General features: G+C 47.0%; 7 protein-coding genes across 7 annotated transcripts; 3 read left to right on the top strand and 4 right to left on the bottom strand.

The window, feature by feature from the left end:
* Positions 1–1,071: 1,071 nt before the first annotated feature.
* Positions 1,072–2,650, top strand: IAQ61_002299 (uncharacterized protein; the record flags this gene model as incomplete). The annotated part of the gene is made up of 2 exons (XM_003834137.1): positions 1,072–1,164; positions 1,244–2,650. 2 exons carry the CDS (start codon positions 1,072–1,074, stop codon positions 2,648–2,650), a joined length of 1,500 nt encoding a protein of 499 aa, XP_003834185.1.
* Positions 2,651–3,083: 433 nt separating this feature from the next.
* Positions 3,084–4,391, top strand: IAQ61_002300 (uncharacterized protein; the record flags this gene model as incomplete). Its single annotated transcript, XM_066095488.1, has 1 exon — positions 3,084–4,391. The coding sequence occupies one exon, from the start codon at positions 3,084–3,086 to the stop codon at positions 4,389–4,391; it is 1,308 nt and encodes a 435-aa protein (XP_065954324.1).
* Positions 4,392–8,950: 4,559 nt separating this feature from the next.
* IAQ61_002301 (uncharacterized protein) lies at positions 8,951–9,863 on the top strand (the record flags this gene model as incomplete). Its single annotated transcript, XM_003834140.2, has 2 exons — positions 8,951–9,203; positions 9,606–9,863. The coding sequence occupies exons 1-2, from the start codon at positions 8,958–8,960 to the stop codon at positions 9,861–9,863; spliced, it is 504 nt and encodes a 167-aa protein (XP_003834188.2). The 5' UTR covers positions 8,951–8,957.
* Positions 9,864–17,984: 8,121 nt separating this feature from the next.
* On the bottom strand, positions 17,985–18,526 carry IAQ61_002302 (uncharacterized protein; the record flags this gene model as incomplete). The annotated part of the gene is made up of 2 exons (XM_003834142.2): positions 17,985–18,118; positions 18,325–18,526. Coding segments are annotated over 2 exons (336 nt in total), but the record flags the coding sequence as incomplete, so codon positions are not given.
* A 1,206-nt stretch (positions 18,527–19,732) lies between these two features.
* IAQ61_002303 (uncharacterized protein) lies at positions 19,733–22,341 on the bottom strand (the record flags this gene model as incomplete). Its single annotated transcript, XM_066095489.1, has 2 exons — positions 19,733–21,730; positions 21,797–22,341. Coding segments are annotated over 2 exons (1,506 nt in total), but the record flags the coding sequence as incomplete, so codon positions are not given.
* A 1,310-nt stretch (positions 22,342–23,651) lies between these two features.
* IAQ61_002304 (uncharacterized protein) lies at positions 23,652–24,669 on the bottom strand (the record flags this gene model as incomplete). The annotated part of the gene is made up of 2 exons (XM_066095490.1): positions 24,411–24,669; positions 23,652–23,846 (listed from the first exon to the last, which is right to left on the bottom strand). The coding sequence occupies exons 1-2, from the start codon at positions 24,615–24,617 to the stop codon at positions 23,652–23,654; spliced, it is 402 nt and encodes a 133-aa protein (XP_065954326.1). The 5' UTR covers positions 24,618–24,669.
* Positions 24,670–25,692: 1,023 nt separating this feature from the next.
* IAQ61_002305 (uncharacterized protein) lies at positions 25,693–26,097 on the bottom strand (the record flags this gene model as incomplete). Its single annotated transcript, XM_066095491.1, has 1 exon — positions 25,693–26,097. The coding sequence occupies one exon, from the start codon at positions 26,095–26,097 to the stop codon at positions 25,693–25,695; it is 405 nt and encodes a 134-aa protein (XP_065954327.1).
* Positions 26,098–26,534: the final 437 nt, after the last annotated feature.

Genomic DNA, 26,534 nt, shown 5'->3' on the forward strand with positions numbered 1-26,534 from the left:
GTCCGAGTGTCCTGTGCAGTCAGTCCAGTCGCAGTACTTAGCTGGCAGGGAGCTTGCTTTGGGACCACGGTGTGTAATAATACTCTATGTACTGGTAGGAGGTATGGCAGATGGGCGGATTGGTGGCAGATTGGCAGATTGGCAGATTGGCAGATTGGCAGATTGGCTGACTGACTGGCAGATAGATTGGCAGCCTCTGGTTTGCGATTGTGGGCGCGCAGGTCAAGGCGCGGCCCTCTCCTCTGTTTGAGCCTTGAGGAGTTTGAGGGGTTGATCAGCTAGCCCTTGACTCTAGCAGTACTGTACCTACATAGGATAGGTACCGTAATCTCGGCCGTGACCAGGTTGGGCTTCCGCACCTGGGCCTGCCAACCGCCTTCATTTCCAGTGTCCAAGTGCTGTGTTGTAAATACAAGTAGGTACAGTGCTTGCAGTACCTGCCAGTGTGCAGAATGCCAGCAATCCAGTGTTGGGAGCCCCCGCCGCATCCCGCGTCTCAGAGTGTGTGCTATTTTTGTCCATTCTCAGGACAAGTACTCCGTATCTGCTCCGAACCCAGCCGTCTACCCGACCTACAGACATGACTGTATTTGTCGACTCTGATCAGTCCTGGATCATTTCATGTCCCATACCCGTACCGTCATGGGGACGGAGAGGACATGGCTAGCAAATTCACACCCAACCCCCAAACCTTACCGTAGAGTACACACCCAAAAGGCTAGCATTTGCCTACACGTACACTCCAGCACGCTGCCAGCCTCGGCTGCAATTGCCGCCTCTGGCAACCTCGCAGCCCAGGCACCGCACCTCACCCAGTACCATCGCTGCCAGTTCACTGCCATCACTGTCATTCTCGCCAACGCCCAACGCATGATTGCTGCCCACCTACCCGCTCCACGACGCGTCATCACATCCACACATCCGCAGGAATCCATTCTCCCGCCACCCGTGCACACGCGCTGTTTCACCCTGCACCGTCTGCACCGCCACACCTTCTGCTCCGGCACCCTTGTGACGATCCCACTTCACCGCAGCCCCAGTGCCAGCGCCAGGCTCTAGTGGTAGGCCGCCATGGGCGTGATCAAGAAGAAGACGGGCACGCGGGGTACAGAGGGTGGCATCAAGTATGTTTGCGACGTCTGTTCATCCGACATCACGTCGACTGTAAGTCCCGCACAGACACCCACTACCACGCCCACGCCACGCCCACCACCACTACTGTACACTATACTCACACCTGCAGGTTCGTATACGATGCGCCGAAGACGTCTGCCATGAGTATGATCTCTGTGTCCCATGCTTCTCCGATGGCAAAGCCACACGAGATCACCAGCCTGCGACGCATTCCTTCCAAGTCATCGAACAACATTCGATACCTATATACACCGAGGACTGGGGCGCAGACGAAGAGCTGGCACTACTCGAAGGAGCAGAAACATACGGCTTGGGATCATGGGCAGACATTGCGGACCACATTGGTGGCTACCGGGAGAGGGACGAGGTGCGCGACCACTACATCGACACCTACGTGAACAGTTCAAAGTTTCCCCTGCCAGAACACTGCAGCAAAGACGATGCCGAGCTGAGCACGCGAATACGGCGTGATGAATTTCAGGCAAACAAGAAGCGAAGGATTGAGCAGAAGAAAGAAGCAGCCGCATCTGCACCTCCAGCTACTCCCAAGCAGAAGCCTACAGCCAGTGTGCCAGCCTGTCACGAGGTCCAAGGATACATGCCGGGTCGCTTGGAATTCGAGACCGAATACTTCAACGAAGCCGAAGAGGCCGTCCAGCACATGTCGTTCGAGCCCGGTGATGGCATCAATCCCAGGACGGGAGAGATGGAGCCCGAGATGGAGTTGAAGATGATCATCATGGAGATCTACAATTCCCGGCTGGACGCTCGAGTGGAGAGGAAAAAGATCATATTTGAGCATCAATTGCTCGAGTACCGCAAGAACCAACTGGCGGACAAGAAGCGCACCAAAGAAGAGAGAGATCTCATGAACAAGGCAAAACCTTTTGCGCGGATGATGCAGCATAACGACTTTGAGCTATTCTGCAAAGACCTCGAGTACGAGCACAACCTCCGCCAGGCCATATCCCAGCTGCAGGAGTGGAGGAATATGCAGATTACAAGTCTGAAGGCGGGAGAAAAGTACGAGCAGGAAAAGCAACAACGCCAGACTCGACCGCCTCCCCTTGGTCAGTTTGATCGTTTGGCTTCCAGTAGGCCTGGAAAGCCTACACCTCCATTCGAACAACCCCATGCAGCCACCGCTTTGCTCGCCCACGACCTGCCCCTACACGTCAAGCAGAGCAGTGGTCTTAGCACACCACCGCCAGATGCCAATGCCACCAAGGTCAAGTTTGTTCCCAAGGCTCTGCCTAATACGGTGCCTCTGAAATTTGGCAAGGAATCCAAGGCGGACCTCCAGCTCCTCACTCCAGAAGAGATTGACATATGCAGCACGCTACGCATTATGCCCAAGCCATTCTTGGCACTGAAGGAAATTCTTTTGCGAGCTGCTATCAACAATGGCGGTGTATTAAAGAAGAAGACCGCCAGGGAACTGCTAAGAATTGATGGTGCAAAGGCGGGACAGTTGTTTGAATATATGGTGCATAGTGGTTGGATCGCGAGGGGCTAAAGTAGCCCCCCCCCCTTGGCCAAGTGCATTGAACTGCTGCATGCTTGCGGCTGGCAGAATCTTCGGTGATAGCAAATTAAGAATTATCAATTCACGTCAGTTCGTCAACGTGATATCTCCACATCATGAAGTGGTTACATCCGTGGACCAGATGTCGTCGGCAATGCAGCGCTAGGGTGATGATCGACCGCTAGGATTGTGGCTGGTTCCCTGGACAGCAGAGACCCCCAAACAATCAGCCTCGACATTGCATCACCACTTGTCAGACCATCACCACGACTCCCAACACTCGCCATGCATCTCTAGCTTACCTCAAGTTCGTCTGGGTTGCTGGAGCGTCCGGAAACAGGGCAAGAAAAAGACTGCATAGTCGCATCAACATCCTCTCGCTGGTCGCCTATTTCACCCAAGGCCGCAGGCAACAGAACGACATATGGGGACTGCGCCGCGCTACCCAAACGAGATGCCTGGGCTATATACCTCTTCGCCGTCGCTTCGGCGCCGCGAAACACGTACAAGCTTTTTAGATGTGGCCCCAAGCTACTCTTATGCGGCCGAAACTGTTGGGCACCAGGTGACTGAACCGGAGGACCACGAGACCCGCAAGCGATCCCGAGACACTCCATCCACCACCCATGGAGCCACTTCGTTCTGGGGATCTCGCTTGACCGATGCGAGGAGCCCTCCGCCGCTTGCACACGACCGCTACGAACTTGCGCGCGGCGGAATGGACGATTCGCCCCATGTGTCGCGACAGAATGGAGACTACGATGATTACTTTCAGCTGCAGAAACAGCGCAGGACCTGGTCGATACCACCAACGCCCTACGGCGGAGCAGTGAAACGGTCGGCGGACGAGATGGAAACAACAACAACAACAACAACAACAACAACAACAACAACGCCAGAGGGAAGCAAGTCATGGAGTATCTTGAGTCTGGTGGGAGGAGTTGCAGGCAAGCTGTTCCAATTCTGCACAGTGCCATTTCGAGGCTTTCAGGCAGGGAACGGACCAAAGTACAACCTCGATTCACAAGACGAGATTGCGACCAGACTCGGGCTCCAGGATAACCCATCCGAGTTCCATTTCTCGGGCGCCGTTCAGCAAATGACCCCTGGTAACTTCCCCGCCGACAACTATGGCGTGCAACCGATAGATTCGATCCAAGACGAGCGCCCGCGCATGACAAAGCGCCTGCGCACAACAGACAATTGGGTCGTCGTAGGCAACAACGGCGAAACCGAGTCTCGACCCTCGACACCACGCCTTGCCGAACGCCGAGTCCCAGACCACCGCATATCGCCCTCTCAAATCCCGCGCCCAGTCGCAAAACCCGGCACAGCCACCCCTTCCCACAAACGACCCTCGCTCATCCCCGTCTCACGCCGCTCCACCGTGGACCAGAAATCCGTCCTCTCGAACCCACCCGCCCGTCGGCGATCCTACAGCCGACAGAGCTACGGCTCCCCCACGGTCAACGAGGACCCGTTTAACAAGCCCAAGAGCCCATTCTCCAAGAGTCCACTGCCCAAGGACAGTCAGCGGCTGCTGAGCAAGGTTCGACAAGAGGAGTTGGAGGAGGATGCGCGCCTGCGGCGAATGAGTTCGCAGATGAGTGCCATGCTCAAGGAGGCCAAGGAGGCTTTGGGCGCAAAGTTTGAGGTCGAGGATTATGCGGACGAAGACGATGTGATGGCTGATGTGGGCGCATCTACACAGCAACCAAAATGGTTTTCATAATTTGTTCAGATTCTTGTTGATTCTGAAGGTTGAAATTGGTTCTAATCTCTCTCTGTGTGGCTTTCTTTTCCTTTTCTTTGCGCTGGGAATTTGGATGGTGGGGGCGTTTGTTTCTTTTTATATTTTCTTTCCCTTTTCTCTCTCCATTGCCCTCGCACTTTCCATTTGTCGCACATACCGGGCGTTCTGGTGTCCAGCACATCACAGTACATCACAGTACAGACTATACCCTCTCGCAACCACAATCGTTGAGCCGGGGGATCTTGATTTCCCCCTTTGTCTTGTTATTGCTGTTTATCTCCTTTATACAAACATGGAAGATTGTTCATAGCGCCTGGTTTGGAGTTGTGCTGGGCTTGGCTCTATAGATGTTGAGGATCTTTTTTGGGAGTTTTTTGGTTGAATATATTTGTTGTTGAACTGATTGCGTTGTTAGATGCGTGAGTGAAGGTGTGAGTGATGTGGTGGCATGGTGCTGGTGTGGGGTTTGGGGGAGGAAGGGGAGGGGGTCGTGGAAGAAGGGAAGGGGCGGTAAAGGAGGATATGGCGTAGGGTAAGGCGGGGTGCTAGGTCATCATAGTCTATATACGTGCTGTGTGCTGATAGTGTGGAAGAGAGTAGGAGAGTAGGAGTATAAGATATGAAGTACATAACTAGCATGGAAAATTGCAACAATATGGTCAAACAAGATACTAGCAACCTAGCTAACAGAAAAAGCGGTCCTGGGTTTTTAATAGGAGTAAGAATTTGATAGATTTCTTGTTAATTATGTTACAAGGCGGTGTAGACTGTGTCGGCGCTATGGATCGATGGGTTCGTTGCTAGGCTGCTAGGCAGTAGGTTTGTATAACTACAGGTTTACAATGATATGTTAGATTACAAGAAGAATATAACTAGACATAACACAAACTAAGCTAAGCTAGCAAACCATTCTCACAACAGCCACAAAAGGACAGGCTTCCCTAATACATTAACAGCCACAAAGGAGTCCAAAACATTCGGTATCAACAGAGCTCCGGCTACATCCTCACTTCGTAAACGTACCCAGGGTCGAAACTGCTGGTATTTGACGAAGACTCATGGGTGTAGATACGTGTAGAGGCATGTTAATGTATGTAATACATTGCGAGGGGAACGTTTACTACAACAAAGATCTGTTGATTGCACAGCTTACATGTTGGGTTGAGTAAGTGTCTCAACTGTATTATTTTTTTTAAAAAAAATAGAAGCTGCGCAGTCTCAAGGACGGGGATCTTGTCAAAACAATTACTAACTCTGGACCTTTGTATAGCAGATATACAGTTACAAAATGAATCTGTATCGACTTGTATTGATATGGTTTACTATGCCATGATGCATTTATAAGGCAAGATCTCTACAGAATTCTCCGTAAATCTTACTTGTCCAATAGCTTCATTTTGCCCCTTAGGAATCTTGAATAGTCTCCAACACAGAGAGTACTACTTCAGCTATTGTGACCTCAGAATGTGCTTACTGTATGCCTCCCATCTTCGCTCAAGCGGGGGCATTATTTCCCCACAAAGCTATTGATTTTGAGCCCATGACTACTTCCTATTAACTAACACGCGGTTGGAGATATGTAATCACACACTGCTAGGTAGGTCACTTACCCAAGATAGCTTCACAATTTGCCCAGTTGCCAAACACCCTTGCATACCTAGTCCTAATCCCTCGCCTGCGTTTAAACACTGTTGAAGATAGACCGGTCACTCTGCAAACGGGGTTCATGGGAGTAATTATGATCTTCTTGAGAGGATTTGATACTACACACCCTTACATGCAACTTAGCTAATGGCAAGTTTGACGAGAGTTTAAATACACGAGTACTACGGTAAAAAATTGTTTACTGTAGAATGGTACGCTAGGGGTTTACTATATAGGTGTAAACTGACCTCATGTATACCCGTAAATAGGTTTAAAGTGGTGGTTTACTTTTATTAAAGTAGTGGTTTACTTTACTTTTATAGTAGGGGTTTAAATTAAGTATAAAAAGTAGTTTTATTTCTATAATACGCTATAATACCTAACTAAGACTAAAAGGGGTAAAGAAGATTAGCTTTACGCTATATATACATATAACATAATAATAAGTCATGATATTTTTACTAATAGGAGGTGGTGATAATAGAGGTGGTAGTAATAGAGGTAGTGGTGATAGAGGTGGTGGTAGAGGTAGTGGTAGAGGTGGTGGAGGTGGTGGTAGAGGTAGTGGTAGAGGTAGTAGTAGAGGTGGTGATAGAGGTAGTAAAGAAGATTAAAGAAAGGAGGGGTAAAATACTTAAATAGTTAGTAGGAAACTAGTTATTGCAGTACTACGTAATACTAGTAGATTAATAGAAGTAGAAATAAAAGTAGTTTACTTTTGTGGAATACATAGTATAATAAACCCTATAGAGGTTTACTTCTTCTACCTAAACCACTTCTTAGTCTACTTTAGATAAATATGGCTACTGTAAACCAGTTTTGTACCGTAGTGTAGTCATTACTAGAATCTAGTATATATCGTTTGGCCAATCCAAGATGCCACGTGAGAGCTGTCCTAGAGTAATGTGGGGGAGTTGCTGTGACTACCTTGTTAAGAAAAGTGAAAGGTCTGCTGATCACGCATGAAGTACTACCGCCACTCATGGTAAGCAATACACACTTCATAGACTATGAGCATTTAGTACTCGGTACGTAAACTCATTTTCTATGGCAACGAAATTATTCCAATTACTCGTAGCCCTGTCTATGTCGATACATTTCAAGGCGGACATCGACATGATTCAAATGCGCATACCATCCCCGTGTGCAGTGACCAGAAAATCAGCCACCAACTACTGCTTTACATTTATGTTTCAAATCCGTGTAGTAGCAGCAGCAGCATACACCACACATGTAGCCTATTATACTCGGCGGTAAAGCTTTACCAGTGCTAAGCTGTCACAGCTGTTTCAATCCCATTCAGAATTCCAGCGTATTCCCTCGCAGAACGGATATGCCATGGTGACGGCACAATGAGGTGAATGCCCCCAGCTTCAATGACGTGGGATATATGCGTCATGTTTAGATACAGTATCAGTGTGAAATCGTGGGTCTTATTGCCAGTGATAAATTTAGAACATAGCTGGTCCACGCACTTCTTTAGAACGCGTTCTTCTTATATAAATGCTGCTTTTTTATCATCAACGTTTGACCTGCTGTGCGTGCGCCTGGTAAGTTGACAAACGTTCGTAGTTAATCTAGAGGCATACAAAATTACACCATTGTCCAGACACGTCTTGATACTCCTTGACCCTGATCCTCCCCATCTTCACTGGTCCTGATGCGACACGAGAGTTCCAGAGGGAGGGGGAGATAGTATAAACACTCCTCCGCCCACGGCGTAACAACGACCTCACCTCCCCGCCATCCCGCTCGCTCAGTCCCTCCAACAACACCAACAACATCTCTAAACCACCCAAGACTCCTCTCACGCGCAACTACCACAACTCACACACCACACCAAAAGCCAAGGAGACACAGGTAGAGTACAATCCCCCCAGCCGAATCCAACCACCAGTCCAGAGCCCCACCAGACTCGCCTATCCCAATCCGCTCCCCCATCTCCATTCGGAAACCCACGCTCCCACCAATCCCCCCATCTCCAGCCCCGTCCGCACTTGAACAACATCCCTGGCCTCACGCCACACTCTCTAATCAACGGGTCGACCCCTGATGCTACAATATTGTGCAATGGGGCCTAGATCAGTCCTAGGGTCTGTCTGGGCGAGCAAAGATGGGCCTGGGAACCCTTATCTGCGTTGTGGCTCAGCCTCACTTCCCGTTACGATCTAAGCCAGGTGGGTACAGTAGATAGGTACCCCACCTTGCCATGACGGGACAACGACACGGAGGCGAGAAACTCCGGTGGTTGTTTAGATAAGGATGAATAGGTGTGAATGCACACATGGAGATGCAGGATTTGGTAGGCAAGGTAAGGTAAGGTAAGGTAAGGTAGTTGTGCCAGGTATATCCCTGTGCCAGGTATCCCCGCTGTGGTGTATGTAGGGTATGTACCATGTACCGTAGAGTACACACAGTGTGTGTTGAAGATGTGATGTTCATGTGCAATATAACTAGTGCATGTAGATCCCCTCCATCCCCGCCTTCCACCTACCTATACCTGCACATGCGATACGTTCCGCTTGAACGACCGATACCTACATAGGTACATCAGAGTATGTACCTACATGGACGTCCCCGCAAAAGGAGCCTTTCCAAGAGAATTGGAGATTTATAGCGCCCCCATGGCGGCGCGGAGTACTCATCGGGATAAGCTTGGTGGGGGCTGGTTACGGTACATATCGCGAGGTACCTAATAGCCGTGGAAGTTGAAGGGACTTTATCCCGAGGTACATGGACGTGGGATCTACTGGTAGCGGTTGGGTAGGTACCATGCTGGGTAGATAGGTACATACGGCCTGGTGTGTTGGTGGCGGTGGGGGTAGGTAACATGTACACGATGTGCGGGAGAGGATACTTTTCCCCCCTATGCAAACTGCTTGGGGTGGATGTAGTAGCGAGATGAAGGTGTGCTTCTCAGATGCACCGGATACTCCCCCTTGGTACATTCAAGCACCGATAGAGGGTGTTTTAGTCTACGAGCACATCTCAACACATGTACACCACATACCCAGCTCTAGCCTTTGGACGCGCAAATACTGTACTCTACTGTATGCACAATATCAGGCCAAATCAGCATTGGATGGGCTCTACAATTCTTCCTCACATGCTGAAGGATTGGAAGCAGCTGGCTTTGGTGGTGCGGTGGTGAGCTGAGCATGGAGTGAGATTTCTACTTCGCTTGCTTGCCGTCCTTCCTTCCTGCGATGCGATGCGATGCGACGCAATGCGATGCGCGGATTGCTTCAAAACCACTGTTGATGTGCGCACAGCACAGGGGAGTGTGGCATCGTATCCGATGCGCATATACGACAGGTTTGCTAATGGAGGTGGGTGTATGCTGCGTCATTGAGAATGGCAATTGGAATTTTGCATCGAGATGAGCCAAAGGAAATGATTGCGTGGTGGTGACGGAGATGGGAATTTGTCTATGGTGGCGTGTTTACCGGTGATTCGTAGGTTGTGGCACTGGCAGAAGCGTTGTAGTGTTTTAGACTACTGCCACATATTTCAACTTGAACATGAGACTAGTCACTAGAACTGTTACAGGCCGTTGTTCCATTGGAAAAGTGTTTGAAGTTTCCCGAGGCTCTCTTCCATGTACTTGTTATGAAGCTGTCTTTCGAGACGTCTCACCCACAACATCGTGGCCCCCATGGCCCGCTGAGACTGGTGATTGAAAATGGCAAAAGCACCAGTCCATACCTTGTATGCCTACGGATGCAGGGTGCCGTGTGCTATGGTAGTACGTGCATGATACATATTATAGCAGTAGGTACTCGAGATGCAGTGTGGAGAGTACGGTAAACCCTGATCCGCAGGATATAATATACACCCCTGCTTGCAGCCATCGCTTTCCCACAGTACCAACGACCTGGGCACCGCACCCTCATGTTGGTTTTAGATGAGCTTGAACAAAGAGGGCTGTGTTGTGTCAGACCCCACAGTCTGGGTCAAAACGTGTAGAGCATGCGGTGTTGTATATATACATTGCTGTACGAAGACGCAGGTTTGTATGTGACTGCAGCTCAACAGCTACTCTGAAACTCGGTCGTCCCAGAGTAACATACCCAACCATGGTGTAGAAAGAGGGTGGAGGGGGGTTACCTGGCGCCTGCATCCAGTATTGTCTTTGCAGGCGGGCGGACTGGTAACTGGTGGGTTTCAGCGTGAATGCAGGAAAGTAGACATAGCTTGCAAAGGGAAGCGGTTTCTACTCAACAGATGCCCGAGGCCCCGAGGCCCGATAGCAGGATGAATGGAGATATTGATTTTCAAATGAACGGAACCAAAACCAGAGGGAAAAACAGACCCCGTTGGCGCCCAGAAGCCAAAGATTCGATACAACACGACCTATTGAATTTCTCCTTCCTTTTTGGCAACATGCACCAGCACGGACAGAGAGGGGGGCGGTTGGGGGCTTTGGTGTGCGGAAGATCCCACACAAGACACCAGTTTTGCGTCCCGTTGATTCTGCCTGATTCTGCCCATTCTGCCTTGGACAAAGATGCGACGACAAGGGCCTTGCATGCGGCTCAAAAACGTCCGTCCCGTTTGCTCTCACGATAACGGAAGACTTCCCAATACGGCACTCCGCCCTCCCTGCGACATGCCATGGCAAGTGGATCTCCTACAAGCCAGAAGAAGGGTCCGCAAACTCCACTCGACGAAACATGACCGTATGTACCATGCTCATTGCTGAGTGGTGCGAAATTTCCTCATCTCTCGGCGGAGCAAGCGAGCCCGATTGATTAATGCGCGCCGACTAGAGCCAGAGTGGACCACCGTGTCCACGACCATGGTACGTACTCGTGCGTATCATATGTCCATAGTATATGTACATACTACAGTACTATACATATTAGTTATGCGCAACACGGAATCCTCCCAGCCTTATCCGCGCGTTCTCGACCCGTATTCTCCCCCACGTCCACTGTCCCTTTCCAGGTCGGGAAAGGAGAAAGGGCGGACAAAACGCCGATGCAGGCCCCAGCGAGATGCGATGGAATGATGGCGAACCCAAGGCCCTCTTGGCATGTCTCTTTTCTGCCCAGAGTTGTGGAGACCCCGCAGGCTGTTTGATGTCTAAACGGCCCAAGGAAGGATGCGCGCCATGGGGGGGCTTGCTGCGTCTAGAAGCTCGCTAGACGTTAAGCAAGGGGAGGGAGCTGGCAGAGGGCGCAGTTCATATGACCATGGAATTAGCGCTGCGTGAACTTGTATTTAGCATAGGGTTAGGCCGTGCTAAGCTCTACTAGCTAGCTAAGCGAGGTTAACTAAACATTATACTATAAGATTTTATAACGCGTTCTAAACCTATTCTAAATATATTCTATACTAGTAACACTATAAGCTACTACTACTATACCTATTACTAATATATCCCTCTTATCCTATATAAGTAGATTAAAACGTGTTTAGAACGTGTTCTTAATAGGTTATAGAAGTACTATTAATAGTACCTTACCCTTAGCTACGTCCTAAATAATATTAGGGTATAGCCTATAGTTAGCCCTAATAGGGTAGTTAAGATAAAGAGTAGAGAGCACTACTACTATACTAAGATTAATAATAAGGGCACCTTATATAGAGTAAGAACAGGTTCTAAATATATTCTAAATAGGTTCTAATATTCTTAGGCTATTCTAGGTACTAGGGGCACTTTATATACCTATGCTAAAAAAGATTATAGGCTTAATATAGCCTACTATAAGGTTAGTAAGGTTAAGAAGACTAGCTAGCCCTCTATAATAAAGGTCTATAAGGCAAAGAGTAAATATATTATTAACCTATTCTTAACTTATTATACTAATATATATAGACTTCTATATAAAGGTTATATATAATTACTAGAACACTCCTTACTATAAGTTATTTAGAATATATTTAAAACTTATTACTAATATATTTTATAGAAGTTCTTTAAGCCTAACTAGTAGCTACTATAGGCCCCCCTATAAATACTAATACCCTCCTAAATATAATTTAGAAGAAGACTTATAGTAGCTATAATAGTAATAAGGTATAGCCTATAAGAACCTATTAAAAATATATTACTAACTTATTATAGCTTAACTTTATTACTATATCTACCCTACTAAGGATTTAAGGTTATTAGGTTCCTTATACTATCTACGCTTATAATTATCCTAGCTATAGTAAGTTATTTATAATATATTATTAACCTATTCCTAATATATTTTAAGACTATTACTTTAATACTAGTATAGACCTTACTAATTCCTACTAGAATACTACCTAGTTCCACTTATAGTATACTTTTGTAGAGCCTAGGGAGGATAGGGAGGATAGAGAAGATACTAGAAAGGGGGAGGGAGATAATAATAGTAACAAGTAGGAACACGTTAAGAATATATTAAGAATAGGTTCTAATAAATAATATATAATAGTATATAACCTAAAGGGGTAGTAGTAATTACTAAAATAAACTCTCTACTCTTCTCTTTTTTTTTCTATCTACTAAAAGTAAAGTACTATTTACTTTTATAGGGTCCTTTAATAGTATATAACTTTTTCTTTTAACTTTTATAGGTATTATAAAGCTCTAGTAGTCCCTTAGATTAAAGAAGAATCTAGTATTTATAGGTGTCTAGCTATAATGTATTATTAATATATTCTAAATATATTTTAAGAGACTAGACTTATATCTCCTTTTTACTACTTTTACTAAATATTATTTATAGTATAAAGGGGAGCAACTATTTACTCCTCTTCTTTACTCTCTACTTCCTCTTTAGCCTTTACTCTAGCTACTACTTCTTATTATAGACTAGCTATCTTAGAGGGTTCTTAAACCTTAGAGGAGGCACTTAGTATAGTCTACTCTACTAGTAGAGAATGTATTATTAATATATTTAGAACATATTCTTAAGCATTTACTATTAAGCTTCTATAGAAGATCCTTACTTCTATAATACCTTATATTATAGTTCTACTATAGTTTACTAGGGCTATTTAAACCTTAGGATAATACCTCTTAAGGTAGTAGATAAGATTGCCTCTATTAGAGAAGCAACACTAAAATAGTTATTAATATATTATAAACATGTTCTAACTTATATATATACATACTCTATAAAGTTCCTATACCCCTAATCTAGCCTAAATAGCCTAGTAGAAAAGCTCGCTAGGAAATACTATACACCTATTATTTAGGTAGGATATTATAGAAGAGAATACCTTAGTATTAGATAGAAGTAACTTAAGCTTAATATATTACTAGTATAAATCCTACTTAGTATTAGAACAAGTTTATAATATATTCCTAATATATTCTATTATATACTAACTTTAAAAGATCTTTATAGACTATATTAACTAGTTATATCTAATAATATTAGGAAAGATAGATAGTAAAATAGTATTAAACTCTTAAATATAAAAAGTTCTTATAGAGTGTAAGAAGAAAGAAGAAGAAAGAGAAGAAGAAAGAATATATATTTATCTACTTATATATACTTATATAATAGAATAGAATATATTAAGAACTAGTTAGGAACTAGTTATTATATTTATAGACTAACCCTACCTTATATAAAAAGTAGCTATCTCTTTCTTAAGTTTAAACTATACCTTTTATAATTTAAATAGTGCCTTTTTCTATATAAGTTCTTCCTTATCTACCTCTAGCTTTTCTTTTCTCTCCTTTAGAGCCTAATTACTAAGAAGAGCCTTTTATTATAAAGTTTATAGTTATAGACTAATAATAAGTTAGGAACATATTATAAACGTGTTTTATAAAGCATACCTTTAGGTTGCTATTAGTAGAGGAGAAGAGCCTAGTAGTAGAGAAGATAGAAAAGGGGCTAGTAAACTTCTTTCTAATACTGCTCTACTACTTGCCCTCTAGCTTTAGGCTTTTAAGCGTGCTCTTTTATTTCTTATTAGGACTAAGATATATCTAGTTAAGTTAGATATAGCAAGACTTGCTTTATTATTATCTAGAGTATTATTATTATTATAGGACGCGTTCTAAATATATTCTAAATATATTTTAATTAGCAAATATGTATAATACTAGCGTAAGACTTACTTTCTCCCCTCTAAAGCTTTTTAAGGTACCTTTGCTTAAGCCTATTAGGAGTTCTATAGTTATAGCGTATTCTAAACTTGCTTTAGGCTTTAAACTCTTTTATATCCTATAGATCTATCTAGTGTGCACTATATAATATTACTTATATAATTCTAATAGGTTAAGAATAGGTTATAAACTTACTTCTAAGTAGCCTTAAGAATACTTATATACTTACTAGTTTTATATCCTTTCTAGCCTGCTTGCTTAGCTATATTTAAATAAGATTCTAGTTTTTCCTATACCTCTTTTAATATTTTACTATAGCATTATATAATCCTAGTAGTAATTACTAGGTTTTTCTTATAGATTACCTAGTTTTAGGCATCTTTAGAGGGTTCGTGTTCTAATTATATAAGAATAAGTTAGGAACACGTTTAGAATAGGTTTAGAATATGTTTACTTACGTAAGAGGAGGTTAGCAAGCTAAAAGTATTCCTCTACTATTAATACCTATAGTAATTCACTTAGATATAAAGAGGTAGTATTATCTAGCTCTCTTTTACATACTTTATAAATACTTCTTTGTAGATATACTTAATAAAATCTTATATAAGATTAAAGTTACTAGCGCTAGTTACACTTATAGGGATTAATTAACTAGAGATAGTGCCTAAGTCCTAGAAACAAGTTAGAAACACGTTACAAATATATTACAGTGCGCTATAAAACTTGCCTATTATCTGCTTATTATATATATTAATAGTAGTCCTATAGAATCCCTATAAGTAAATATACCTCTATAATACTTATCTTTTTATAAGTGCTTTATACTTCTAAAAGAAGTTAGTAATAGTAACTTAATATATCTTAGTTATATCCTTATCTATAATAATTTAGCTAAGTATAATAACTATAATGTGTTAGAAACGTATTATAAACCTATTCTTAATACATACGCTTCTTTTCCTATAGGTAGAAGATTACTATTAGAATCTCTACCTATGCCCTATATAACCTCTTATATAATATATCTATCTAGAATATATCTTAATCTAATAGAATTAGTACCTGCTCTTTAAAAAGGCAAATAATTAAGTTACCTAAGCTTAATATAAAGATTTGCTATATATACACCTGTAGTAACGTGTTAGCAACGTGTTCTAAACCTGTTCTCTTACACTACGTATAGTTTTAGGATCCTAATACTTTATCCTCTACTTATAGTGTACTCCTCTAAGGCTACTCTTAAATAGGAACTATAGAAGCTTTTTACACTTTATAATACACAAGATTTTATCTTTATTTACAAAGCTAATATATATTTCTTTAATAGAATAGAAACCTTTAAGTTAGAGATAGGTTTAGAGCTAGGTTAAGTTTAGGAACTAGGCTATAATAAGTTAGGAATATATTTATAATAGGTTGTAAATAACTTATATTACGTAAGCTATAAAGTAAGCATAGGCTATAACACCTTTACTACTTCCTTAATATTACTATTAGATAGTGTTAAGGGAGGAGGAGGTATATATATATATATACTAAAAGAAATAATAGTAAAAAAAGGTATTACTACTATATCTATTAGTATAATTACTTAGAAGGTAACTTTATATAGGATTTTAAATAGAGATCCTTGCCCTTATAAATAATTAACGCCTAGAATATATTAGGAACGTGTTAGGAATAGGTTGCAATATGCCTACCACACTTCTTTATCTAGCTTAACTATAGCTTAACTATAGAATATAAAGCAGGACTACTAGAAAGATTTAATATCTCCCTAGTTAGAAGACCTTATAGATATGTAGAGTCTACCTCTAGTAGTACCTAACTAAAATAATATTTTTTCCTAGTAGTAGATATTAGGCTATAGTTCTAATAGCTAATATATAGTTAAGCCTGTTCTATAATTTGCTAACTTATTATTAACACGTTTTAAACATGTTTAAGTTTTGCTCCCTACCTAATTTACTATAGTCCTTATTATAGGATAATAAGATACCTAGTAGTCCTTACAAATCCTTAAAGAGAAGCGCTTAATAAGGCTATAATAATAGCTTCTTATTTATAGTTCTCTTTATAGAATTTTCTTAGGTACTACACTTTTTAAGGTTTAGATCTAATTATATAATACGTTATTAATAATATAATAAGAACACGTTTATAACGTGTTCTTAAGATACTTATATACTTTTACCCTAGAGTATTAGTATTTATACTAGCTTGCTAGCTAGCTATTAAAGAATAGTAAAGTTATAGGCCTATTAAGATAGATAGACTAGCAGGAGTATTATACCTACTAGAATTAGAATAATTTAAGAATATATTCTTAACGTGTTACCTATATAGCCTGTATAAGCACCTCTTCTCTTATTAGGTAAGAGCTATCTTTATATTACTAAACTAGTATTATATACCTATACCCTTAGCTATATAATTAAAGGTATACTAGGAGAATAGCTGTATGCTTAATAATTGCTAGTATAAGTAGTAGTCCTTAACTATTACTATAAGTAAGGTATATATTATACCCCTATAACGTGTTACTAACCTATTCTAAACTTGTTCTATTTACTTTTACTTACTTCTTTAATACTACTACTACTATCCTCCTCTAGCACTTTATATAGTTGCCTAAATTTATCTCTAATATTACTATCTAGTTTAGATATATTATCTAGTACTACTATACTAAACTCTAGTATAGTATTTAGGAACGCCTATATATTATTAAGAATAGGTTTAGAATATATTTAAAAAAGATAGTAACAAAAACTACGTTTACTTGCTTAAATTACCCTAATTTATACTTAACTATAGGCTAGTTTATATAACTATAAAAATTTGCCGCTATAACGTGGACTTGAACCTACAGGGATATTCTAACCACTCGGAGTAAAGCCCAAGTCGCCCGACGCTAAACCCATGGTCATATGACATGCCACCACGAGCTGGCAGGTCGGCGGGCGCGCACTGTTCTTTTGTTGGTTTCATCCAAGTGCCCTATTTGCGACTTTGCATTTGCCTCTTGGTGTGTTCCGGCCATCCCCGGCCATCTTCCGACCGGGGCTGTTTCCCCGAGAATCAAGGGGAGAGAGGATGGGGAGGGGCCGCGGGCTTGATGAAGGAGGTTTGCAGTGCCCCAGAGCAGGGCCGGGTGTGGCATGGAAAGTTATTCCGGTTAACTGTGGTGCGCTGAGTACTGTACTAGAGTAGACAGTGTGCAGGATCCTACCATCTATGCAAGTATCAGCTGGCGAAGGTTTCGGTCTAGTAGAGTAGTACTCTGCGCTTCCTTTTCCCAATCTGCATTGCTTCTCCCCCTCCCCTTATCTTTTGCTTTTCACAGGGCGGGCATCGCCGAGCAAACGGTAGCAGATGTTTTGTTCATGCCAAGCAGATTATGCGGTTTAGCTGAAAAGACGTCATGGGGAAGCAGGCAAGCTCTAGTGTGCCCACGATGCTTCGGATCGCACGCAGATTGGCCGTGGGGACGGTCAAGGGGGGGGGGCAAGTCTATCTGATACCTGGCCTATGCCTATGTACGTACTATAGTGCCAATGTACCCAGGTTATCTCCACAACTCGCCGCCCTCGCCCAAGTTCAGTCAACCAAAAGACCCGTTGAGAAGATTATCTCCACAGTCCCGGGTTGGCCCCTCGAGTCAAATGAGGTATATACCAAAATTAAAACCATCAAATCGCTCGGCATGACCGTTCTTCACGGTCCTCATCATGCAACAGCACATGGTCCATGGGCACACAGAACAACACCGAGCAGAGAGAGAGAGCAAGACTGGAGAAGGCAATGCGCATGTGAGAGGGAGAGAGAAAGAGGAAAAAAGCGCCGACCAGACATGATGATGCCCCCACCTGCTCTCCAACCTACTTTTAGACATCCTCGTCCTCAATCATCGATCGATACCACATTTGCCCGTCGGAATGCATGCGCAGTAACAGAGTCGAGTGCCCACCCAGCTTGCCCTTTGTATCCGGAGCACTCCCGTTCTCTTTCCTCTCCAAACCTTCAACACATGTAGAAGGTGGCTAGCTCGGAGTAATCTCCCCCAGATAACAAAACCAAAATACCACCACACCAAGACCGTACTCTACACGCGCGCCATGCCGGCCCGACAACCTTACCCCTCCCCATCATCCCATCCCACAAACGCGCGTGCCCGCAAGAGAAGGAAAAAAGCGACTAATGGCTCTAGCGCCCATCTTTACGTACGTGAATACGTTGGCGGAAATCTCTCCGGTAGACCTGCCGGTTTGGAGTCGGGCCCAGATACTTTGTTGAGAGGGGTACCGATGTAGGTACCGTACATGTGGTGGTGACAGGTGTTGTGTGACACGGTAGGTAGTATGTGTGAGGGGGTTGAGAAAGAGAAGACGAGAGAGGGTGAAAGAAACTGATCGTCGTTGCATATGGGCTAGAGGAGAGAGGGGATGGCTGTATTGGATGGGATGCTCGCTGCTGGTGGTTTTTTTTGTGGAGTGCAGGAGAAAAAGTCTGGGGTGCATGCCCAGTCGCACCAGTAGGACTTACTTTGTCGCCATCATCGTCGCCATCATCGATCACTAATGCGACCTTTTTTTTTCCTTTGAGCGAGTAATCTCAGATCGCATTGCCTGAGCGTGATTAGTATCCGGGAGACTTGCTGTGACACACCGTGACACCCAGCTGACACTGATGCTCTGTCGGGTAGGTATAGAAGTATAGTAAGACTATATCTCGCACCCTACCGTACACTAGCCCCATAGCCCATAGTCAGACACTGCAAAAAAAAATGCCTTTGCACAAGTATCACGATCACAGCTCCCCATGCACTCCATGCACCCCCATCATGACCCAAAAAACCCCCCCCCTCTGCACCATCCACACAAGAAAAGAAAACCACTATACACGCAACATGCCCACCCCACCACCCGCTAACAAGCAAAACCGTAATAAAAAAGAAACCAGGAAAAGAAACCCACTTCTGACATACCCCTCCCCACCACCCCACACGACAACGATAGATCAGCAACAGGGATTGCGGCTATCGTCGCGGAAATTGCTGGCCTGGACGGAATCGGAATGGATGGGTTGGTTCCATAGGTTACCGTACCGGTACTCTACTCACACACACTCTGGACGCTGTGCTGTGCTGTGCACAACACACAAACACGTACGCCCCTGTCCCTTTTCCCTCGGGCCTACACAGTAAGTGGCCTCGACCCCAGGAGAGGAGAAGGAGGAGGAGGGCAGGGGGGGGGGGGGGATGTAGCGTGCTGTTTCTCCCTCTCTGTGTCTTGTTTCCATTGTATCCGTGCTGAGTACCCAAATCGAGGACGAAGGAGATGGCAGACTGCGCTACTAGAGATAGTAAACATCCATCCATCCATCCCATTCCAGAAATCTTTAAACACCAACACTTCCATCCAACACACCACAACCTGAAACCCGATTCCCGGAGCCAAGCGGAGTCGGGGCACAAACTCGGTGAACTGGCGGTGTCTCACATACATATACACCGCAAAGTTTAAACTCGAAAATTTTGCGCTTGGGGGGAGGGGAGGGGGGGAATGTGTGCGTGTTGTGTTTGTGTGGAGTTGTGCGGAGTGGGAGGGGGGGAAACCTTTCTTGTTGTTGTGTCAGTGGGTTGTGTAGTTTGGATTCATGTACGGTATGTAGTAGTAGTGATCATGTACCGTATTCATGTACTCAACCAGAATCTAAGAATCCAGATGTAACAGTATCGTACATTTGCAATGTATAACAAACGCACTTTTCACCAATAGTAGTATACACTACACCATACTCTCCCATCGCTTGTGTCAGTTGGACACTGTACCCTCTCTACTATATTCTCTATCCTTTACTGTAGTCTTCACTCTTCCGTCTTGCGTCTTCTGTTTCCCTCCAACACACACACACTTGCCCAAGCATTCTCATCCATGTCCGATCATCGCTTGCTTGCCATCAACCAGGGCTGTGTCAATCACGTCACCTCCATGCGGTCAAAAGTCAAAATAGATCACCGTGAGCAGTGCAGTGCAAAGTATCAAGGGTGTCGAGCGAAAGACAGAACAAGAACACGAACACGACAGGACAAGGTTTGACGGGACAGGCCAGGGCATGACAAGACAGGCCAGGCCATGTCACCATCGCATAACCATTTCGTAATTGCATGCAAGCAAAAAGCGCACATTTTGCAGGAGTGGGAATTTGTTTGGAATTACGCGCTGCGCTGCGCTGAGCTGAGCTGAGCTGGGGGGGTTCCAACCACCATCGAGTATGTGTTACGCCATCTCATCCGATCCATTTCCCTCGCCTGCCAATAAGGGCAAGGCCCCCCCCTCCTCTCCTCCCCCACACTTTTGGCTCCCCGTAAAAAAAAACAAAGTCGCCCAAAATGGCAGAGTGTGGAACGTATACAAAACCGCCAATGGAGTTGCGGGGGGTATGAAGTCCGGCATGAGGAAAAAAAAACAAGTACAAAAAGAAGAATGTTTTCTATCGGGGACGGTGTGGGATTTGTGGAAAAACAAAACAGGTCGTGATATGCCCTCGTAATTGTGCCCCATGTCTATCGCTCCCAATCAGGATTCAACGCTCGCTAAAGAGAAAAAGGACGAATGTTGCTACTATGCTGCCAGTAACGCCGATACATGCTATTGGGTCGAGAGTGGTCTAGGTGCGATGCGACAAGTCCTCGCCCGCCAACGAAGCGGCCGTCGACGAGTTTCCAGACGAAAATCCGCTGTTGCTTGGTCCATTGAGCAAATCTTGCACGGCGACCTTGGGAAGGGGCACAGGCAACTTGCGCTGCGCACCGTCTGGTTTCGCGATGATGTCGCCAATGCTCATGCCGTTGGTTTGACTGGGGATGTAGGGCTGCTCACGGTCCGTCGATGGCTCCATGGGCGCAAGAGCGGGCGAAAAGTTTTGGTTTAGGCTCAAGTGACGCAAGTGGGGGAGCTGGAGATCATGGAAACCGTGTGGGCGTAGTCGGGGAGAGTGTGCAGGAGTTGCGAGAGGAGTGTGATCAGGAGTTGGGCTGGCGGAATCATGTGAGAAGGTGGGTGAAGGCGGGGCTGTTGACATGGGCGAGCCCGGTCTTGACTTCTTGGTCATTCTGTGCGAATAAGGATCGTCGTCTTCGTGCGAGTGCGATCTTGACATGGGCTGCGATGAGTAGGCGTACTGTGCAAGGCCAGGAAGGCGACTTTGATATGGATGGTAGCCGCTGGTCAGGTGGTGTCGGCTCGAGTGCGAGAAGTGGCCAGGGCGCTGTTCTAGTCTCGAGGCAGCATCCGCGAGCAGATCCATGGGACGCGAGAGGCCGCTGGGGCTCGATGTGTTGCTGTTGTATCCAGAGCTGCTGCCTTGGTGGTACGCTGCCAGGTCGTTGCCCGTGCTGGGTGAGTAGGTGGAAAAGGAATGCGGTGGAGACACATTGGGCGAGCCGAGCTGGGAGGTCGGTGCACTGCGTGAAATGGGCTTCGATGGCGGTGGCATCATGTGGGTGAGGCCGCTTGGGGCAGGGTCCATGAGGCCTTGCTGGACGGCCTGTACAGCGGCCTGGTGAGCAGCAGCATGTTGCTGGCCCTTGCCCCGCCGCGAGTTGGGGTTGTTGTGTATTCTTGAGTGTCTATGGTGGATGGTTAGCCAGTGTACTGGGCAGGAGAGGAGCGTCTGGGTGGCATTGCCATCCTACCTGGTGAGCTCGTCCGAGCGAGAGAAGCGCTTTGTGCAACCGGGGAAGGAGCAGGCATGTGGCTTTTCGCCAGTGTGCGTGCGGATGTGACGGGTCTGGTGCTCCAGACGGTGAAAGGCCTTTTCGCAGAGCGGGCACTTGTAGGGCCGGGGCAGGTCCTGACGGTTCTCTTCCTGAGGCTGCTGTGGGGCATTTTGCAGTAGGGGCGCCATGAGGCTCACGGTAGCGGTAGCCATGGACGACGGTGTAATGATGGTGGGCGTAGTGATGGTGGGTGAGGGCGAGTGTTGGTGCTGTTGCAGTTGCTGTTGCTGTTGCTGTTGGCGGTGGTGGCTAGTCGGCGTGGCAGGGGCAGTGTCGGGGTTGAGCAGGTTGGCGAAACCTGGCGATGATGTGGAGGATTGCATGTGACCGAGAGTAGAAAAGTTGGGGGAAGGGGGACGATGGGGGGCGCGGATATATGTATGGATCAGCTTTGGCTGGGCGGACGTGTGGGGGTCCCAGAGAGCAGCGCAGAAAGAGAGGGTGGCTTGCCAGGGCCGAGTCTGTGCTGACGCGGGCGAGGATATGCCGGAGCGAGCAGGAAGGAGCAAGGAGGAGCAGGGGTGTGTGGGGCGGGGGGGGAAAGAGCTGGGAGGGGGGGGAAAGAGCTGGGAGGGGGGGGAGGGAAGGAGCGAGCGAGCAGGGAGCAGGCTTCGGCACAAGGGGAAAACCCAGCGGCCAAAGAAACGCGGTGCGCCAACATGTCTTGGCAGCCACTCGGGCGTCCGCGACTCGTACACCCGTATCAGGAAAGCGGGCCTGTCCACCAAAAGGACCCCCCCCCTCTCTCTCTCCAAAAGCAATCACTCTACTATACGACTATAGACTATACTGTGTGTAGGTAGGTAGGTACATAGAGTACATAGTGTCTTGTACCTCTGGTCCTGTGGAGGCTTGGTAGCGGAGGCACTGGGGTGTTGCAGGGAAGAGGGAGAGGGTGGAGGAGAAGGAGAAGTACTAGGAGGAGGAGTCAAGCCAGCCAGCCTCCTCTGGCGTGGCGTATTACTGTTAGCTACTACTACTACAGTACGTACCGAGTATGCCCTAATAGTATCTACCAGAGCACACACCGAGAGGTGGCGAGAGGAGCGAGTGGGAGATTGCTGGCTGCTCGCTCACAGAAGGTACGGTGCATACGAGGGGCCGCGCACGAATGACTCCCCCCCCCCCAAAGTGTAGAGGACCATACTTGCTACTCTACCTCGATTACTATTTGGCAGGGGCGGCCAGAATGCTGTATGCAATGTAGTGTGGGATGCTAGGTACTGCACATGGCTACTGTTATGTACTGACGAGGGTAGGTTGTGCTCGTCGTTCCTCTCTCCGCTGTCAAGTCAGCAGCAGCAGCAGAGGCGCACGTTGTACCCTCTGGAGTCACGATGATCACGATGGAGGGCGATGACGACGATTTCCCTCACCACATGTGGACCCGCCCTTCCTCACTTTGTGTTGGGCCGAACGACGTAATTCCATTGCTGCACAGGGCAGAGACTGAAATTTGCGTCCGTCCTGTAAGGATTAAGAAAAAAAAAACTAAATCCCGTAGCGGTGAGTGTCGGCGAGCGTACCGCCCTACCAAGGTGCTGAGGACGGCGATGTGTGTGTGTGTGTGTGTGTGTGTGTGTGGCAGTGGGCTGGCTAATGGCAGGTGAGGCTGTGGAGAATGCAGCAACGTGTATCAGCAGCGGCACCCCTCCGCCTTCCCCCTTCCCTCCTCTAAGCAACCCAAGGGTCCATGGTTCCAACACGTCCTGCCTTGCCCGCCGTAATCTATTTTCGCCTCGCGTCTCGTCGAGAGGAGTGTACAAGTAGTCTAGTCTTGTCCGTCGGTGGACTGCGTGGTGGATGTGGATGCGTAAGAGTGAGGCAGTCGGGTCAGATGGTGCAACGTTGCAGATGAGCTGACTCCAACGCAGTGTGGCTGTGGGCTAAAGCTGGGGGAGAGAGATAAGGGGGCCAGCTGGCTCTGTATGGGGGGACCCGGGGGGGACTGGGGGGACTGGAGGGACTGGGAGGGACAGGAGACTGGAGACGTCACTTATCTGGGGTTCTACTATACGGTTAGGTACCAAATCTCTATTCCACAGTACTGTCCTCGCCCTCGCCCAGAAGCTGTCTGCTGCGACGTACTCGCCCAATGCTGTTACTCTATAACGGCAGTTAGGATATACCTTGGGTAGAGTATATTGGCTGCTTCCCCTTGGCCGTCAAACAGCCTTTTGTTGCCCCCCCTGCTGTTTCGGCCGAGACGCTGTGAGAGTACGAGGCAACTGCGTTACTATGGTACCACGTCGTGCCTGAGCAGCAGAGACAACATTTTCTTCACAGCTCCTCCTCCTCCTCCTCCTCCATCTACCTAGACAAAGCGTGATGCTGCCTCCTCACTGGCCTGGCATGTGTGACGCATCTGGGAAGCCGAGTCCAGTAAAGCTGCAAGCCTGGTATCTAGAGTATCGCAGTCGTGGGGAGAGAGGAGAGACGGGGCAACCTCTCCCACGGTGCTGCCACACTCTCTTCTCTATTGGCTGCGTGCAGAGGACCAAGGAGGCAATCCAACACGCAGCTGATTTACCCACTGACTCCTGATCGAGTTGCACGGTAGGCTGGGCTGACCGTCGACTCCCTTGATACTGTGGGGGAGAGCATTCCTGGGGTCGTCCAAGCCTCCAAGCGCAGGAAAAAAGCAAAAGACGGGAACGGGAACAGGTGCGCAGGCAAGCCATCCATAGCCATCCCAAGACAGGGGGCTCGCTTCAGCACCTCCAAGCACGACGGCCATGGTGCATCGACTGCAGGCTGCTGCGAGAGGTGCTGCGAGCTTCTGCGTGCTCCTGTGCGGAGAGGGTGTGGATGCCATAGGAGGCTGCACAACTGGCACCGCACATCACATCATCCACCCTCCCCTCCGCTACGGCCCGCCATCGATGCCTCTTCCCGGACACACAAATGAGGAGGGTCAAGTCGGTGAACCAACGCACGGCCTGCTCAGCCGACGACACTTTGTCCGACCCACGATGCCGGCAAAATGCTACCCGTCCAGCTTCTTCCTTTTCCTTTTTCCCTATTTTTCCTGCAGAGAGGTTCCCTTGTGTATGGCGTGAAGGTAGTCTTCTTTGTGGCCGGTCCAGCCACACAAGGCACTGCATCCGAGTACCTACCATGCCTACGTACCTACTTACAGTACATGCCAACATCACCAGGCCGCAGCGGGAAAGCCCAGTCGTTCCTCTGCCCCTGTGCTGGGCTCGCAAGAAAGATTGTGGGGAACCTTTTGCTTCTGGTCTTGCAACGGACCGGTGGCCCCGATGGTACGACGCCCATGCCCTTGGTACAAGACGATTGCGCTCTCAGCATCGGCGAAGCGTAACATGAGGAGGGTGATTTCCGTTGGGTGTCACAAGAGCTCATGCACAAAAAATGTTCAATGCTACACCGAGGTTGCAAAAGAAGAAAAAATAGTCATAGTAGGGCTCCGCTATTCTTATCTCCCTGGCTTCTAGAAAGAAAAAAAAATTGACAATCCTGCGTACCTTCATAAGAGGGTTACCCTAGACGCTCAGCCACTCAATAGCTCGCCCCGCTCTTCACCCATTCTTGCTGCCAAAGAAAAAAACTGGGGGACGCTTGACGCTTTGTGCCGGGTACAAAGAGAAATTTCACAGGCCGGCCAAGGCGCAAACCCTTTGTGGCCTCTCTCTCACTTTCTTCTCTCTCTCTCTCACTCTCACTCTCTCTCTCTCTCACTCTCACTCTCACTCTCTCTCTCTCACATGCCAAAAAAAAATGGGGAGGATCGGGGGAAGTCGGAGACCAAGGCGCCTCCCAATGGGATGCAGACTCCGAGGGAAGCTAGGTTAGGGTGGCGCATTAGCCTCATGAGCCTCATCCATGGCCATGATGGGTCGTTGGCGGCGGCCGAGGTGTCCATGTAGTCTAGCCCTCATGCAAGGTACGCCTGATTGGAAGTGCAAGGCCAGAGCATGGAACAGCGACGATATCTTCCACGCATCATCCATCATCGCATCGCCCGTCCAGACACGGACTTGGGTACTTGCTGTGCTTGTCCTATCTACTGTACTCGTACTCCTACATCGTAGTAGGTACAGTAAGGGTCTCCACAATGGACCATCGTGGTGAGTCAGCCTCGTCAGCCGCCGAGCACACTTCGGCTGTCCTCCAATTTCACCTGCACTTTGACCTCCTCCCCCTTCTTCCCCCTCATCAGTGCTCGGAACAAGACTGCCGCCACTAGCATACATGCTTTGGATTTCCCGCCACGATCATGCACAGTCTCACCCGGCTGATAATGAAAAAGGGTTATCCAAGAAATGCAGGCTCAGAGCCCAACAAATGGAATGCGTAGAGCAAAGAAGAAGAAAACTCTGAAAAACTCCACTCCACACCACGCCCCCAGTCCCTCACTCGGCTCGGCTCCTCTCCTCTCACCTCACATCACCTCACCTTACCATTCCATGACACACACACACACACACACACACAGTATTGCGTGCATATGTGCAGACAACAACCCGCAGCACACCAGCCCTGTCCGCATTCCCCGACCTCGCCAGGCCGGCGATCACGTTCGCCCTCGTTGCTACCCTTCACACCGCTGTAAATGGCAGGTTACGCGTCGCCTTCAGCCCCTCTTTCTCTTCCAACGGGACACGCCCAATCCGCCTCGCCTGCCGGGGCC

Source organism: Plenodomus lingam, assembly GCF_022343315.1.
Source record: "Plenodomus lingam strain CAN1 chromosome Unknown contig_14, whole genome shotgun sequence".
NCBI classification, from domain to species: Eukaryota; Fungi; Ascomycota; class Dothideomycetes; order Pleosporales; family Leptosphaeriaceae; genus Plenodomus; species Plenodomus lingam.